This window comes from Galeopterus variegatus, unplaced genomic scaffold (genome assembly GCF_000696425.1).
Source record: "Galeopterus variegatus unplaced genomic scaffold, G_variegatus-3.0.2 Scaffold1255, whole genome shotgun sequence".
NCBI lineage: Eukaryota > Metazoa > Chordata > Mammalia > Dermoptera > Cynocephalidae > Galeopterus > Galeopterus variegatus.
In genome coordinates, this window is record NW_007727366.1 from 263,799 (window position 1) to 280,276 (window position 16,478).

At 38.4% G+C, this 16,478-nt stretch overlaps 1 protein-coding gene across 2 annotated transcripts in view; it reads left to right on the forward strand.

Annotated features, from left to right (window-relative positions):
* The window catches only part of LOC103592998 (Golgi apparatus membrane protein TVP23 homolog B), a 21,182-nt gene extending 5,450 nt beyond the window's left edge, over positions 1 to 15,732 (forward strand). Inside the window, exons 2-7 of one of the 2 annotated variants that reach the window (XM_008575911.1) lie at positions 1,516 to 1,598; positions 2,859 to 3,003; positions 5,858 to 5,947; positions 7,618 to 7,749; positions 13,487 to 13,615; positions 14,522 to 15,732. In XM_008575911.1, the coding sequence (XP_008574133.1) occupies positions 1,516 to 1,598; positions 2,859 to 3,003; positions 5,858 to 5,947; positions 7,618 to 7,749; positions 13,487 to 13,615; positions 14,522 to 14,548 (606 nt within the window). In that variant the 3' untranslated portion in view covers positions 14,549 to 15,732. Of the gene's footprint in view, positions 1 to 1,515; positions 1,599 to 2,858; positions 3,004 to 5,857; positions 5,948 to 7,617; positions 7,750 to 13,486; positions 13,637 to 14,521 lie in introns of those variants that run through there. The other variant, XM_008575912.1, reaches the window with a different exon arrangement.
* Positions 15,733 to 16,478: the final 746 nt, after the last annotated feature.

The window sequence follows — 16,478 nt, forward strand, 5'->3', positions numbered from 1 at the left end:
TGTGTGTGTGTGTGCGCGTGTGCATGTGTGTTAGCATTCCAGTCTATAGTCAAGGTTGACACCACTGGTCACATATATCTGAATCCATTTTACCTTTCCAGTTTTAGCTCATACTCCACCTCTCCCACCCACCACCTACTATGTGGGCTATTTGGGCATTCCCTATATATACTTTGTGTATCCCCATGTCTATGCCTTTGAAAATCTACCTAGTTGAGGGACTGGAGTGAACAGGAGGCTTACGTTGTCTAGGCCCAACTGGTAAACTCTCTTCCAGGAAGTTTCTCCAGAACTCTTTGGTAGAAATGATTCTCTTCCTTCCCTTTGCTCCCATTTGCACTTGAATTTCTCCTGGCACTGATCAAAGTCTGTAGGTGATTGCCTCCTCTGTTTATTCACTCTTGCCTTTAACAAATATTGTACCACTTGGCCGGGTTCTCCGCTAGACACCAGGACTTATTACGGTGTGAAGATAGTCCTTGTCCTCCAGTAGCTTAGTAGGAGGGGCAGACTTGCAGTAAGAATACCCTGAGATAATTGTTCAAATGGAGATTTGTCCAAGGGCTGGGGGAACATGGAGATTTCAGGGGAAGTTTCTCAGCTCTTTCAGTATTTGAGCTGAGACTTGAAGGATGATTTGGTATTTGCCTGATGGTGAACTAGGTAGGGGATGGGGAAGGGAAGAGTTTTCTGAGTAGAGAAAAACTTTGAAATACAGGAGGAAGGGAGAGACTAGTGTTCTCAGGGACCGTGTAGTAATATTACTGCTGCAGTGCCCAGGGGAAGGAGTGTCAGAAGGCAGGGAGTGGGCATCAGATTGTGTAATCTTACATGCTCTATGTGAAGGAGTTGACTTTTATCCTGTACATGTAGGGACCCCATTGAAACATTTGTCGAGGGAGTGACATGGTGTGATTTCCATGTTGGGGAGATTGCTCTTGCTAATGGGGAGGAGAGGCCAGAGTAGAGCGGGAATTAGAAAGATCCAACAGAAAGATCTGAAGATACAAGAAAGTGTTAAAGGGAAAAATTATGGAACAAGCCTCTGACGAGGCACGAAAAGAAAGGATTCTGAGCAAATAATTGGCTTAGCCTTGGATAAAGGGAGAAAGAGTTGTGAGGAAGAGTATGGAAACAAGGGTGCAGTCAGATGACTTTGTGAAGAAGCCAAAAACACTGAATTTATCTCCGGTAGTCTCAGCTTTCTGTAACTTGGGAGAGCAACTGAGGATAGTTTGCAGGAGCATCATCTGCACCCCAGTGTTTTCTCAGAGGGCACAGCAGCCCCAGGGCATGGATGGAGTCAGCTGATACTTGGATTACTGTGTGGGGTTTTGCCAGATGATTTGGGTTGGGGTGAAGGATCTGCACGTACCCTTTTCCTGGGTTGTGAATTCCTGATGGCTGTGACCATGTTGTAATTTAATCTTCCGTTTTGATGAGTGTGGTCTTGGATGTAGCAGGCATGTAAATACTGAATTTCATTTTGCCATGAATATTTCATTTTCCTACTAGGACAGTAATGATGACACTGAAGATGTTTCGCTGTTTGATGCGGAAGAGGAGACAACTAATAGACCAAAAAAATCCAAAATCAGGTATGAGGATAAGTTACACAAGTTGCATTAGTGTCCAGTGCTGTTCTATCCACAGACTGGTGCTGGCTGATGGGGTTCAAGGCAGATTGGTTGGGATGTGCTTGTGAATATTGTATGTACAAGGGTACTTCAAAAAGTTCATGGAAAAATAGAATTTAAACATAATACAAATCTTTCTATGAACTTTTTGAAGTACCTCATATATTACTAGTTTGTATTTAGTCTGAGACAAAGATGACATTTTAGATATTCTTAGAACTAATTGACATGTGGAATTTTTCTTAGTTCTGAGTTTTCAAATCAGCAAATCCAATTATTTGAATACCTGTGTTTTTAATTCCAGGCTAGCTACTGTTTTCCAAGACTGTACCATTTTTTTTTATACGGTAGATACATCACATCTTGGTTTATTTTGCAAATTTCAGAATTACATCTTTAGTATAAATAACATGAAAATATGAAGGCAAACGTATTTCTATTCCAAATTTAGTTCTCTTTAAAGAAATTTACTTAATGAAATCAGATTCTATCTGAACCTTGAAACATTATGCTAAGTGAAAGATACGAGTCACAAAAGATCACATACTGTGTGGTTTCATTTATATGAAATGTCCAGAATAATTAAGTCTATAGAGACAGAAAATAGTTGCCTAGGGATGGGAAATTGGGGGTAAATGGGGAATGACTGCCAGTGGGTGCAGTCTGTTTTGGGGATAACGAAGAGTTGTTAAATCGATTGTGGTGATGGTTGCACAACTCTGTGAATGTACTGAAACCCATTAAGTTGTATACTTTAAATAGGTGCATTGTATGGTATGTGAATTTTACCTTAATAAAACTTAAAAAAACAAAAAACAGAAAAATTCTACCTGATGGTGACTTTGTCTTAAGTTCTGAAGTGATTTCTGAGGGCCTAGGAATTCTTTTGGTATGATTTGAAAATAGGATTTAGATCCTAAGACTATAGTTTCCTCTTTCTCCAAGCTAGGTAAAGATTCTCATTATATATTTTGTGAAAGTTTATATCCAATGAGGTGTTAAAGTCCTGTTTACATAGTGTATTTTCTGTGACAACGGGGCCTAGTCAAATAGTAGGACTTAAGGAAAAAGAACAGTAGTTGATTTGCTTCTTCCAGTCATCTCTTTTATTTTGACAAAACTCTTTGTGGTTATGCCATGGCTAAAACATTTTTCATCTGTGTCTGCTAGTACCTGTAGTAAAATGTAATTGCATTTCTTTTATTATGTTTTGGTTTTCAGACATCCAGTGGCATCATTTTTCCATTTATTCTTTCGAGTCAGTGCAATTATAGTGTATCTTCTCTGTGAATTGCTCAGCAGCAGCTTTATTGCCTGCATGGTGACAATTATCTTGTTGTTGTCATGTGACTTTTGGGCAGTTAAGGTAGGTTTGATTGTTTTTATTTTAAAATTGTATAATGTGAGATTAAATGACATTTAAACAGTAAAAAAAATATGAGAGCATTTTGGATTGGTGTTAATTTATCTTTTTTATTATTTCTGGCTTCATCTGTGTTAAAGTGCTAGACATATTAGATCACTTGTAGGTTATTATATACCTAGTTGTCTGTGCCATATGTCAACCTACGTCAACTTTAAAATTAAATAAATAAACAAAAGTGACTAGTAGCCATAGACCCTACATCTTCCTTCTAATCCATACCACTGATTTTGCTTCAAAGTCGCCTCTGGGTATGCTGTGTATGATTTCTAGGTAAGGTCCCAGAACGGTTTATGTGCAAATACTTAAAAAATACCCACTTTTTGCAAAGGCTTCTGTGGGTGCTCTAGGGAAGTATTTCACAACCAGGGGCAAACTTGCCCCCATGGGACATTTGTAAATGACCGAAGACATTTTTGTTTGTCACAACTGGGGGTGGGGAGATTGTGATTGACATCTAGTGGGTAGAGGCCATGTATGCTGCTAAAAATCTTAAGATGCACAGGACAGTTCCCACATGACAAGGAATTATCTAACCCCAAGTGTCAGTTGTGTCAAAGTTGAAACCCTGCTGTAGCGGATAGAAAAGAGTATAAGAAATGGTTTCAGGGCCGGCCCCATGGCTCACTCGGGAGAGTACGGTGCTGGTAGTGCTGAGGCTGTGGGTTCAGATCCTATGTAGCGATGGCCGGTGCGCTCACTGGCTGAGCGTGGTGCAGACCACACCGTGCCGAGGGTTGCGATTCCCTTACCAGTCAAAAAAAAAAAAAATAGACCTCTGGCAGTTCTCAGTCTCCTTTGCCAGCTACTCTCTTTTTCTCATCCTTTAAATATTAGCATTTCTACAATATGAATTTTAGTCTTTACGGCTCTTCCATTTCTTCTCCTTCTGTATTCCTTTTCTAAGAAGTATTGTCTGTGCTTCTGATTTTGATTGCTGATCTGTAATTTGAGTTAACTCCCAAATCTATGTCTTCATCCAGTTCCAGACTTCCCTATCTGTCTTCTTGACATTTTTACTTGGTGTGATGGAGGCAGCTCAAACCCAGTATGTGTAAGACACTACTTGTCATCATCCGCCCCCAAAATACTCTTCTTCCATAACTGTTCTTTTTCACAGGGCCTGGAATCACTAATTTTTTTACTTGAGCAAACCAGAAATGTATGAGTTGCCCTCAAACCCAGTATGTGTAAGACACTACTTGTCATCATCCGCCCCCAAAATACTCTTCTTCCATAACTGTTCCTTTTCACAGGGCCTGGAATCACTAATTTTTTTACTTGAGCAAACCAGAAATGTATGAGTTGCCTCCTTCTTATCCCATATTCTGTTAATCACCAAGTCTCATAAATCCGTATATTTTACTTTCTTCTTTAGGGGTCTCTGTGCCTACTGTTCTATCTGGGATGCTCGTCTCGCTCCCACGTTACCTCAGTACAGGGATTCCTAATCTTTTTTGTGTCGTGGACCCCCTTCATAGTCTCATGAAGCTATGAATAATGTTTTTAGAGACAGATTACAAAGGAAGTCACTTATATTGAAATATAATTTAAAAATATTAAAGAGGTAAATTTCTGATTTAGTATTGTGTACTTCTTTATGAACACATTAATAGTAAGATCTAGCAGCAGGTCTAATAACTACAGACAGTCCCCAATTTAAACAGTGCTTTGACTTATGATTTTTTGACTTTACGATGAGTTTATTGGGGTATTAAATGCATTTTCAACTAACAACATTTTTCATTTGTAATGGGCTTCTTGGGACATAACCCCATTGTAAGCTGAGGAACATCTATCTGTACTTTCAGAGTAGTGATGATCATAAACAATATTTTGAGATATCTGCAACAAGTGTAGTACAAAATGAAAAATACCTGTGGTTTTTATTGTGACAGAGTCATGGGTACTGTCACTTCTGACCACATTCATGATTTATTGTCTACATTTGTAATTTAAAGATATGCTAAATTTCAACTGGAGGTTAATGAAAATAAAGATAATTTTTTTTCCTCATCCAAGTTCACAGAACCCCTGAATCTATTAATGGATACCACTAATTAAACATCCCTTGTATTATTGATTTCTACATATTCTTTAAATTTCATCCTAAATCTTGATTCTTCAGGTAGTCATTCTCAGATACCCAGACTACATCACATTTCCCTGTTACACAGCAGTTTTCACGGTTGGTAATGGTACATTTGTTCATTGGTTGACTGCCTCTCTTCCTCACAGCACTTGAAATTCTGTGGGGACGGGGGTAGTATCTGTTAGTAACCATTTATTACCAGCACATAGTAGGTGCTCAGTAAATATTTTTTGAGTAAATAAACATTAGAGAAGCTATCAAATTAATTCACTACATTAGTTAGCAGGAAAAAAGCTTGGTACATTTGAGGGATTGAATGAGGGTCAGGGTCTTTGACCATTTTTGGGGATATACAGTTGTAAAATTTATGTAGATGCAGTCAGGATATATGGGAAAATGTAGGTTGCAGTAGCCAAAGAGCAAGAGGCTGAGAAAGGACAAGTGTTCATGAGGGAGAAGAGTGGGGGTAATGTATATGGTTAGACTTATTTGCTTGGCTTGTCCCCTCCACCCCCGTTGGTCCTGCTGTTGCCATTTTACTACTTAATCCTTTAGCCAGGCCTGATACACAGCAGTCTTTAACTGGATATTATGGAGGTAAAGCTGGAGATTTTTGTTTGTAAAATGTTGCACTAAGATATGACCTTATGGTAGATCTTTAAATAATGGTTTTAAAATGGGTGTGCTTATGTTAATCTTTATCAGAATGTCACAGGTAGACTAATGGTTGGCCTACGTTGGTGGAATCATATTGATGAAGACGGAAAGAGCCACTGGGTGTTTGAGTCCAGGAAGGTAAACTGTTTTTTTTTAAAATAATATCATACAATAAATTATGTGTAGATTACATTTAAATATTTAAAGATGAAGTATTTGAGATTAAAAGCACTACCTCAGATTACTTAGCATGTCAGTACTAAACCAGATGTCCTTCTAAAACTTACTACATTCTTCTGTCTAGTTCAGACTGGAAACAAGGCATGTATAGGACAACATCCTCTGAGAGGACATTGGGTCAGAGTTTATACAGTGTGATAAGCTGCCTTTCAGGCGTTGCTGATAAAATATCTCTTTCTGATGGCCCCAGCTTTGTTGCCTTGCTGGGTATTTCCATGAAACCCTCTATGTCCAGCAGATAACTGCTTCTGAATCTTGTTCCGTCTTTGTTTCCAACTGGTCATCTTCCAGTTGTGGACAGAAAAAAGGAGGATTGCAACTAGATAGAAAATCTGAGCCCTGGGGGGACCTTTGTCTGTTACGGTGAACATTCAGTTTCCCTGTGGATATCAGTTTGGAAGGCAGGGGACAAAACTCTTAGAGACAGTACCAGTTAAGTTGGTTGTCTTCTGCTTGGGAGGGCCTTGACAAGGAATACTTCTCAGAAAGCAGCATTGTGCTCGGTGAGCCCGTATTCCCTAATATTATAAAGTTACCACTCTTATAAATTCCTGGGTGATTGTATTAGTTCATTTCTGTTGCTTATAACAAAATACCTGGAACTGGGTACTTTATAAGAAAACAAAATCTATTGCTTACAGTTTTGGAGACTGGGAAGGCCAAAGTCCAGGGAACACATTTGGTGAGGGTCTTTTTTGGTGGTGGCTTGATGACAGCAGTGCTGGGGTCTCACATGGCAGAAAATGGCAGAGCAGAGAGAGATACTTTCACGTGCTCTTCTTTTAAAGTCTTCAGAACGACACCCCTGACCACCATTATTAATCCATTTACTGGGGCATGGTCCTACAATCTAACTACCTCCTCAAGGCCCCACCTTTCAGCTACCACAATAAGATTTCCCACCCTCTTAACACTTTCACAGTGGGGACCAAGCCTCCAACACATTAAACTTTGGGGGGATGCAATTCAACCCATAGTAGTGCTATTGCTGAGACGTTTTGGTCATTGTTCAGAACCCCTTGATTCCATTCCTTTTTCTGGACCCCGACTCGACCTTTTAGTCTCCAGGATGACTATAACCTTGATATCCTTGATCTTCACCCAGAAAGTTATCATTCAAAGCTTCCTTATGAATAAACAGTGCAAGTGCAAGAAGAATTAATAGAAGCCTATCAGGGGCCGCTCTTTACTGTCTTGGGTATTTATAAACTGTCCATTCGGCCCTGAAAATGCAAAATTCTTGCCCAGAAAGTTATCATTCAAAGCTTCCTTATGAATAAACAGTGCAAGTGCAAGAAGAATTAATAGAAGCCTATCAGGGGCTGCTCTTTACTGTCTTGGGTATTTATAAACTGTCCATTCGGCCCTGAAAATGCAAAATTCTTGAATTACTAAAATCAGTTTCTAAAAGTACAATACTGGTAATGCCACTGTTTTGGGGGGTTCTAACTTAGGACTTGGGTTGTCTGTGTTAATGTTTGAATTTGAGGGTAATGTTTTTATTAAAAATGTTAGTTTTTACTGATAAATCTCACAACAGTGATGAGTCAATTTGTGTTCTTTTGTAGGCATCCTCTCAAGAGAATAAAAGTGTTTCAGAGGCTGAGTCTAGAATCTTTTGGCTAGGACTTGTTGCCTGTCCAGTGCTGTGGGTGATATTTGCCTTCAGTGCTCTCTTCTCCTTCAGAGTGAAGTGGTTGGTGAGTATCAGTGTAGAATTTTTGACTAGTCCATCACAATTTCAGATGAGTAGTCACCATAAGCAATCACCTATGCCCTCGGCATTAGAGACCTACTTGAATAGGCAGCTTCATCGTGTATTTCCCTAGTTCTGTTTCCCAGCTCTACTTTTTTCTAAGTACTGGAGAGCAGATCCTGTGGAAGACCCCATTTCACTGATTTTTTTGGGGTATTAGTGCCCGTAATAGAATGATCTGAAAATGTTGGTTGGTAACCTGTTCTAGTTATCTATTGCTGCATCACAAATCACCCCAAAACTTAGTGACTTAGAACAATAACAATCTCTTTATTATCTCACAGTTTTCTGTGGCTCAGGATCTTGGGAAGGGTTCTATTGGGAGATTCTGGCTTGGGGTCTTGAGTAGTTGTAGTCAGACAGTAGTTGGAGTGGCTGGGGGCAGCGAGACATCTCTTCTTCTTGAGGTCCCTGGCTGCCCCACATGTCTCTCCACATGGCTGAGTTTAGGTGGACTCCGGGAAGTCAGATTGCTTATGTGCATACTCAGGACTCCAGTTGAGATATTCCAGTTTGCAAGCTGAATTGCTTTTTACAGCCTAGTCTTAAGACATCACAGCATCACTTTTGCCACCCACCCACATTCAAGGGAATGGGAATCAGGCTCTGCCTCTTGATGGGGGAGTAAGAAGGTTCTAGAAGAGCATGTGGAATAGGAAATATTGTTGCTGACATCTTTGGAAAATGCATTCTGTTGCTTAACCCAAACTGAGTCTTGTCTTTTTAATAGTTAAGTTTATTCTATTTAGTATTTATTGATATCAGATATGTTTTGGCTTTAATTATGTTTTTTCCCCAATTTTGAGTATTTCCTTGTTCCTATTTTGCTGTATAGGTTCTCTTATTCTCTGTGTGTACACATACATGCATACTTTTCTTCTTGGGATTTGGAAGCTTTATTGTCTATTTTCAGTTCTTCTAGTAGCATCCTTATACTTTGTATGTTTGTATCATAATCCTCTTTCATGGATTAGGAAGTTTATTCGATATTAGTGGATTTCCTACCATGAAGGGGGAGAGTAACACTTGTGTGCTTTCTTCCACTTCTGCCTGCTCCTACTTCTGGACTTTTGTTTATTATAGTCTTATTTTAGTTCTTTTAGTAGTTTTCTTTATAACATTAAGTAACATACTTAAGCCTGTTTATTGACTTGAGACTATTTAGAAAAGGAAGAAAATGAACACTCATACTCCTTCCTATCTTTCTTTCTTTTTTGTTCATTCCAGTGTTATTTTTGTGTTGTCAAGTTTTATAATAATTACCTTTTTTTTTTTTTTTTTTTTTTTTTCCGTGTCCGGCAACGGGATCGCAACCCTCAGTGTTGCGCCCGCACCATGCTCAGCCAGTGACTGGGAACTGGTCTCCACATGGGATCCGAACCCTCGGCGGGAGCGCCGCCGCACTCCCAAGAGGCGCAATATTGTTGCTGACATCTTTGGAAAATGCATTCTGTTGCTTAACCCAAACTGAGTCTTGTCTTTTTAATAGTTAAGTTTATTCTATTTAGTATTTATTGATATCAGATATGTTTTGGCTTTAATTATGTTTTTTCCCCAATTTTGAGTATTTCCTTGTTCCTATTTTGCTGTATAGGTTCTCTTATTCTCTGTGTGTACACATACATGCATACTTTTCTTCTTGGGATTTGGAAGCTTTATTGTCTATTTTCAGTTCTTCTAGTAGCATCCTTATACTTTGTATGTTTGTATCATAATCCTCTTTCATGGATTAGGAAGTTTATTCGATATTAGTGGATTTCCTACCATGAAGGGGGAGAGTAACACTTGTGTGCTTTCTTCCACTTCTGCCTGCTCCTACTTCTGGACTTTTGTTTATTATAGTCTTATTTTAGTTCTTTTAGTAGTTTTCTTTATAACATTAAGTAACATACTTAAGCCTGTTTATTGACTTGAGACTATTTAGAAAAGGAAGAAAATGAACACTCATACTCCTTCCTATCTTTCTTTCTTTTTTGTTCATTCCAGTGTTATTTTTGTGTTGTCAAGTTTTATAATAATTACCTTTTTTTTTTTTTTTTTTTTTTTTCGGCGGGAGCGCTGCCGCGCTTCCCAAGCGGCACACTATAGCAGTGCGCCACTGGGCCGGCCCTGAAAAGATATTTCTGATTGGTTGTTCAGTCTTTGGTCTATTCTTTAAATACATCGATTTAGTGTCTACCACCAGGCCTTTATTGCAACTTTTCCTTTTACCTCTTGGTTGGCTACATTTCAGTGTTGTAAAGAACATGTAGGTGTTACTTTTCTTTACCTCTTTCATGTTTAAGAATATGGGCTTATTGACTATTCTTGAATGATGACTTGGCCTTATTAGTAATCTTGGGTAACAGTTTCTTTTTGGAAGACATCACTCCATCTTTTTCTTATACTGAATATTTTGGAGAAGTCTGAGGCCAGGCTTAATTTAACCTTCATGTAAGTAAGTGAATAATTTTTCGCTCTAAGGAATTTTTTTTCTTTGTTCCTGACGTTTTAAAATATCATAACCAGGATGTGTCTATATTTATCTTTCATTTTTTTTTTTTTTAAAGATGACTGGTAAGGGGATCTTAACCCTTGACTTGGTGCTGTCAGCACCACGCTCTCCCAAGTGAGCTAACCAGCGATCCCTATGTAGGGACCCAAACCCTTGGCCTTGGTGTTATTAGCACCACATTCTCCCAAGTGAGCCATGGGCTGGCCCTTACATTTATCTTTCTATATTGAGTTTTCTGGAAGTCATGTGCCCTTCTGACATGCAGGCTTAAGTTTTGCTTTGAATCAGGAAAATTGTCTTCTATTAAGTTTCTACATTTGTCTATGTTCTGTTTTTTTGACATCTCTAATTTTGAGGTACCAGTTATATCTGCACTGGATCATTTTAATCAGTTCTCATCTACTGTGTTCTAGTTGCTTCAATCTTTCATCATTTTCTTTTGTACTTATTTATTTAGCAAGTATTTTTAAGAGTTCCCCACGTGTTATAGCTGTTCTGGGTGCTGGGGTATAGTTAGGGGCCAGATAAACAAGAACGCTGCTCCAATAGAGCTTCTGTTCTAGTGGAGGGTAGACAGATGATAAGGAATATAGTAGGGGGTGTTAGAGAGGTGATGGTACAAGGCAGTGGGGTCAGCGAAGGCTTCTCTGTGTTCTTTAGCTCTGCCAGCTCCATATCCATCTCCTGTTGTCTTATCATACCTTCATGCTCTGTGAATTCTCATCTTTAGATTCTTCTATAGGGTGAAGTATTCCTAGGAATGCTTCTACTTTGATGGATTATATTTCTTTCAGAAGAGATTCTTCACCCATGTTTTGCATACTGTATTTCTTTCTTACTATTTTTGCTATAATTTTGCGCAGATCCCTGTCCTTTTTTCCTTATCCATTTTGCTTACAGCGGCAGCTTTGTCTAGACCTCTTCTTTCTGCTGGTTTAGCGTGGGTGAATTCTCTTTGATTGCCTTCCCAGGTTGTGTGAGGCATGTGGCCGCTGTTCCTAGCTAGTATTTGAATGCTGTGTTTGGGGCCTGGAGATGCAGGTGTGAGGAGGAGAACTCAGCCAGGCTCTGGGCTGCCTTGGCTGGCTTGTCTGGGTTTGTCCTTTTCTTACGTAGTGGAGCTCTTGTCTCCTGGCTGGCTGTATACTCTATTCTGGTTCTACCCTCCTGTGTTACATCGTTTGTAAGACCCAGGAGCCGTAGCATACATCCATCCAGGAGAATCAGCCCAGTCTTTCTCTAGCAGTGTTTCTACTTCCCTGAAACAGGACAGGGAAAGATTATGTGAAAGACAGTTTGGTCCTATGTTAAGACCATAGGACAGGAAGGGGGCTTCCCCCATGCTCTCCATGAGCCTCCAGTAACCTCGCTTCTTTATTAAAGATGATCGGCTCTCATTCATGATTGTCAGTCCTCCTGCACTTCCTCTCTTGTCTTCTTCCCACCAGGGAGGCACCACCATGGCAGAGCTGCAGGGATTTTCCTACCTCCTTGGGTTATTGTTGGTTGGGAAGAGTCTCTGCTGTTGTGGCTATTTCTGCAATTTTTTTCTTAGGGCTGTCTCTGTCTTCTGGCCTTTTCCTTCTCTCTAAGTTGTTGGGAGGTAATTAGTGAAATTTCCCTGAGACCTTCTTTGGAGAGTTAGGAGCTGTGTAGAGCTGCACCAAGCGGGTTCTTTCTCTGACCAGCAGCCTTTTTTTATATTTATTCATACTGGCTTATTTGCTTTTTTTTCTTTTTTTTTTTTTTAAAAACCTATTTTCTGTCTCTATCTTAAGGGGAGGGAGATCTTTATGTCTGACTTCACCACACCATTTTAAACCAGACGTCTGCTTGTTTTAACTTAGAAGTTCATTTAAAAATGTGTTGCCATTGAGTAAAGTTTATGCTGCTCAGTGAACTCAGGTGCCCCTGGTGTGTTGGTACATACATACCCAGGAGCACCCCAGTTTGAGAAGAATGGGAAGTTAAAGGAGATTTATTTAAATACAAATATAGTTTTATGTTTATTTAGGTAACTAGCAACCTTGTATAATACTAATGTGTTTATTTCCATGAAACGTAAGTTTAGGACAGAAAGTACCAGCTCCACTTCTTTTGCTAGGAATTTGAACCTGTTCCTTAATTAAACATTTAAATCCTCTGACTTGGTTAAAATTGGCTGTACAGCTTATTAAGGACTAAGGAGAATAAGTTTGGATTGGAAAAAGACATTCTTAGTATAGCTGCTTTGCTTTTCACAGATGTAAATATCTTCTGGCTAACACTTTCAGTAGTAGAAGAGTTGATGAGCTGTTTATTCTAGAACAGGGGTTGGCAAACTATGGCCTGCAGGGCAAATCCAGCCCGACACCTGTTTGTTATAATTTTTATTGGAACACAGCCATGTCCATTTATTTATATATCGTCTGTGGCTGCTTTGGGGCTAGAATGGCAGAGTTGAGTAGTTGCAACAGAGACCATATGGCCCACAAAGTCTAAAATATTTATCTGGCCATTTATAGAAAAACTTTGCCAATCTCTGTTCTAGAATATTGAAACTTGGGGCCTCCTAACATTGTCCTAATTAATTTTTCTTCCGTAATATTTAAGGTGTGGGCTTGAGTTTCTAGTGGGGTCACATATAGGATCCCCATTGGGGCCACAAGAAATAAACAGCTCTGCAAAAGTGTGGTTCCTCCTGGTATTCATCTCCCTCCCCACCCAAGGCAGACACCTGTTGATTTCTGCCTTGGGGCACTGAGTTGCCTTTTCCAGAAGCCAGTGGTCACATGCATTAGCATAGAGCAGGGATTCACCTCTGCCTCCTCTCAGTTTGTTGAACTTGATCCACTTTTTGACTGATCTTTTGTGATTCTTAAAGGAATAATAAACATGAGTCTTATCTGAGTCTCATTTACTTTTCCTTATAGACCTATGGGAAACATTAGAGAGAGAAAGCTCCCCCTTCCAGGGACTAGCATGATGCCTGACATATGTAGCAATTGTGTTTAAATAAATATTTGTTGGGTGAATGACTCAGTGCCTTGTAAGAACGCACATCAGATAGGTCTCTTCCGGCAAGTTAAGGAGTGTCATTGTCACAACCCTGGCCTTGCACTCATGACAGTCTTCCTATCCCATTTATGGCATAGAGAAAGGTCAATTTTAGACTGGTAACCATTGATTATTTTTCTCCTTGTTCTAGGCAGTGGTTATCATGGGTGTGGTGCTACAAGGTGCCAACCTATATGGTTACATCAGATGTAAAGTGGGCAGCAGAAAGAATTTAACCAGCTTGGCTACCTCGTATCTTGGAAAGCAGTTTTTAAGACAAGTAAGTGTTTTATGGATGTGATCAGTGAGATTAAAGACTAATGCAGTGATATCTAACTCTTGTAGAATTTAATTTTTATGAAATTATTATTCTTAACAGAAGTTGTGTTAAGACGTGGTTACTTCAATATGGGATGGTGGTATCGATGTTTTAATTGCTCTTTGGAAGCTTTTAGGACATTCCAGAAACATATTGTCAGTTGCTTTCCATTAGTTCTGGTGGCTTTAAACGAATGTTCCTGAAGAATGCATATTCTGTGGTTTTCGGGTTTATAGCAAGAACAAGTTTTGAAACATAAGAAAGATTATTTTAAAGTACTCATGTTTCCCCCCCCCCAGAATAGAAAGGTTTACTACAGTTCCCCAATATGAGGGTTTAAATCAGGGGTTTCTGTGGGATAAGTAGGTAGTCATAGGTAAATAGTTACTGGTTAGATCTCTTGGGAAAATTGACTAGGTCTTAATATGAGTAACATCTCACATTTGTTTAGCGCAGTAGGCTGAACAGGTAGTGTTATATAGAACAATGGTTCTCAAACTTGAACATTCATCAGACTCACCTAGAGGGCACAAGATTGCTGGGCTCCACCCACACACCACCCCATCCCCAGGTTTCTTATTCATGGGGGTGAGGTCTCATAATCAGCATTTCTAACAAGTTTCTGGGTGGTGCTGATACACTGGTTCAAGGATTATACTTTAGATTGCTAAAGCCCTGAGATGTTAAGTGACTTACTAAAAAATGTTTTGGTCAACCAAGGACCGTATATATAGAACGGTGGTTGGAGCAGTAGGCTCGGTGTGTAGTAGCCTATACCATCTAGGTTTGTGTATGTGCACTCTAATGTTCATTTGGTATTTGAAGTTAAATAACATTGATTATTAAGGATTTTTTTCTCTTTTGTAGAACACTGGAGAAGATCAGAGTTCCTGAATAGAGAGGAAGCTTATATGTTCTGTTACATTGGGGAATAACCGAAGAGATTCTTGGCCCTGAACATTTTAGAGCTCAGTCCATGTTGCAAAGAGGAGTCTTGGGTTTGTTTTTCCACTAAAGAATTTTGTTTAAAAAAAGAAAAAGTAGTTTTCATATTAAGTTTTTATTTTCTTTCTGGCAATTGGGGCTAGAAAGTATGGTGTCACTAGAAACATTGTCAAAATTTATTTTATGGTGGGCATATATATGCACATAGTCATGTAATATCAGTATATCCGAAATTAATGAAACTTTTGTGTTCATTTACATATGTAACGGAGATCTTTGCATTTTGTCCGTAGAACATAGGAGGATGTTCTTAGTCTGTCTCAAAACTCTATGTGTTTACATATTATTTCTGTAGATTAATTTTCAAAAGTAAGTTTTGCATCCATGGTGAGAATGAGCACTTTGGCTAATGTATAAGTTAGAAATAATTGTTAGTTTTAATACGTGGTGTAATTTTTTTTCTTAGACATAGACAAGCAAGTAAAAACCAAATATGAGCCAGTGGTGTTAACTAGTTTCTAAATTACTGTTTTTTTTTTTTTTATTTGTAACAAGTCATTTACTTAAGTCCCAATTACTATAAAAGGAATCATCATAGTTTCTGTTTAAGGGATACCCAGAGATTGCTGTGGTTCTGTTTGTTTTATGGAAAGGATAGCCAGATTTTACTTTGGAACTTTCTGGAAGCTTCTCAGTGGTCCTTGGGCTAATAAAATCTATCTTTTACCACTAAAAGAGTATTATTCTTATGTCATAATAAGAATAATCATTTAAATAGTTGGCATAATAAATGCCTGAAAGACATTTTATTTAATGAATCTATTTTTTTCTTTTTGCTATAAGGGGGGTATTGTAAATCATGAATTTGTATTAATGATCTTTCTTCAAACAAAGCAATATATGTAACTAAACTAAACCAGTCTGTAGACAATTGAAAGCATCTGTAAATTCTGTTGTAGTTACTGTAAACTTTGTTGGAATCTTTTAATCAGCAGATTATCTTATGAGTATATTTATACATTGTTAAAATTTTTATAGATGTTTTGTTTCATTGAATAAGTATCTTTACTGGAGTGATAGCTGTGAAGGTGCATAACTTTATATTTGTATAAAAATCTACTGTTTACAAAGCATTTGACATGTGTAATGTCATTTAACCCTTATGACAAATATGTGATACCTTAGGTGATGAAACTGAACTTCAGGTTATTGAGTGACTTGCCCAGGGAAACACAGATGACAGGAATATGTGTAGGATATAAAACAGGATATCTAAAACATCAGCCCTTCTCATCTGTGGTTCTGCATCAGTGGATTCAACCAACCACAGATCGAAAATATCTGAAAAAACAAAACCAAAATGCAACAATAAAAAAAAAGACTAATTAAGTAAAACAACACAGTATAACAACTATTTACATAGCGTGTACATTGTATTAGGTATAATAAGTAATCTAGAGATGATTTAAAGGATATGGGAGGATGTGCATAGGTTATATGCAAATACTATGCCATTTTATATAAGGAACTTGAGCATCCACGGATTTTGGTATTCACAGAAGGACCTGGAACCAGTTCCCCACAGATAATGAAGGAAGACTGTATTACTGTTGTTAGAGGAAATATTTGTCTATAAATGTCTTTTCCTTTCTTGGGATCATTAATTTATTAAATACTTGTTTGCCATTTTATATTCAGCTATTCCATCTGTTGAGAAAAGTTGATGCTGCATTAAAAACATGTTTTTATTTAATCTGAAATACCTAGCCTAAATCTTTAGGGTTGAGCGTCTATCAAGGGGTGCATTGGTATAGTTCTTGAGGTGGCTGTTATTTTTTTTTTTTTTTTTTTGTCTTTTTTCCGTGTCTGGCAACGGATC